The 1,826-nt window shown below is 36.0% G+C and overlaps 1 protein-coding gene across 1 annotated transcript; it reads right to left on the bottom strand.

The window, feature by feature from the left end:
* Positions 1 to 130: 130 nt before the first annotated feature.
* Positions 131 to 1,528, bottom strand: LOC124890744 (MDIS1-interacting receptor like kinase 2-like; the record flags this gene model as incomplete). Its single annotated transcript, XM_047402540.1, has 2 exons — positions 131 to 471; positions 863 to 1,528. Coding segments are annotated over 2 exons (1,007 nt in total), but the record flags the coding sequence as incomplete, so codon positions are not given.
* Between the last annotated feature and the right edge of the window lie 298 nt (positions 1,529 to 1,826).

Genomic DNA, 1,826 nt, shown 5'->3' with positions numbered 1-1,826 from the left:
CCCGTGGAGGCTGGAAGCATGCCATTTAGAGGGTTGAAAGATAGAATAAGAACTGTTAAATTTCTGTTATTGGTTAAGGAAGTCAAAAAGCTTAACGATGAGTCGCTGATTAAATTATTTCTCCCCAAGTTTAGGATTTGTAGATAGTCAAATATCCAAGAGAATTGGGGATCAAGCCTGCAAGTTTGTTGCCTGAAAGCTCAAGAATTGTAAGTTTTGAACAGTTGGAGATAGAATGAGGAATAGTCCCAACAAGATTGGTTAAGCTGTCCAGATAAAGCTCTTCAATGTTGGGTAAGATAGAACCTATGTTCGATGGGAGGGTTCCTGATAGATTATTGTTGAAAAGAGAAACTACTCTCAGCCCTGATATGTTGAAGGTCTCCATTTCAAGTGAACCACTAAAACTATTAAATGCAAGACTAAGTATCTCCAACTCAACGAGATTCCTTATCTCTTTGGGTATTTCACCTGTCAACATATGAAGAAAGACTACTGAGCTTAGCTAGTAACAGTTGTGTTTTTCTCTACAATTAAACCTATTTTCGTGAAGAAATAAAAATTGCATATTGGTTAAGCTGCCATTGTCTGGTGGTAAGCTTCCCTTGAGATTGTTTTCCCCATATTTAACTCCATCAAATTAACAATATTTCCCAGTTCTAATGGAATTATCCCTGCAACTGGATTCAATACTACTAACAGTCATAAAATAATTAATACAACAGGAACATACCTGTGAAATGGTTATATCCGCGATGCAATAACTGCAAGTTAGTCAATCTTCCAATTTCACTATGTAAATGTCCATCAAACTCATTATATGATAAGGAGAATAGTTTAAGTTATGAACAATTCGACAAACTTGTAGGCATATGACCATGAAGCTTGTTATCGGAAAGATAAAGCTCTTTGAGTATTGGGAGACCATTGCATAAACCATGGGGAAGACTTCCTGATAAGCTATTGCCAGTAAATTCAATGATTTCAATCCTAGAAATATTGAAAATTGTGAATGGTATAGAACCGGCAAGTTGATTATATTGTATGCCCAACCAGTTTACATTGTGTAGATTGCCAATTCCTTCTGGAATATTTCCTTGATGTAAATTGAAAGATAAATCCAAAGTCTCTAATCTTGAGGCATTCATGAGTGACGGAGGAATGGAGCCTATGAGATTGTTTCCGTACAAGCTTAAATATCTCATGTTTTCAACACCTTTAATCTCTTTTTGGAATTGACCATCTAAGGAATTGAATGTTAAATCCAAAGATTCAAGCTTTGTAATATTAAAAAAAGAAGATGGGAGAGAGCCAGTGAAACTATTATTCCTAAGATTTAGAACTTGAAGTTGCTGTAAAAACCCAAACCAAGAAGGAACCTCCCCGCTGAAGCTGTTGAAACTTAAATCAAGAACCTTGAGTCGATGCAAGTGTGTCATTTCTTGAGGCAAATTACCATGGAAATTGTTACGTACTAAGTCAAGAGAAACAAGAAATGAGAGGTTTCCAAATTCCCGGGGAATCTTGCCTGTAAGAGATGTTAGAAAGATTCAAGGACTTCACTCGCTGGTGACGAGAACCACAAGTGACTCCTACCCAATGAAAAATAGAAATAGCGAGAGACCAACTTTCATCCATGAAGTGAAAGGGGTCCGAAATAATTTGAGATCTTAAGGAAAGAAGAGCTACTTGATCAGTGGAGCAATAAGAGCCTTCCTAAATAGTCAAGTTTTGTCCAATGAATTACTTTCTATAATGATGAAATGAACAATTCAATCAAAAAATATTTTATTCATAAAAGAGAAAATATCCAATTACCCCCTGAA

The sequence above is a fragment of the Capsicum annuum genome, unplaced genomic scaffold, assembly GCF_002878395.1.
Source record: "Capsicum annuum cultivar UCD-10X-F1 unplaced genomic scaffold, UCD10Xv1.1 ctg23728, whole genome shotgun sequence".
Lineage (NCBI taxonomy): Eukaryota > Viridiplantae > Streptophyta > Magnoliopsida > Solanales > Solanaceae > Capsicum > Capsicum annuum.
Note: the sequence above shows the minus strand (reverse complement) of the source record. Positions and strands in the feature narration are given on the sequence as shown.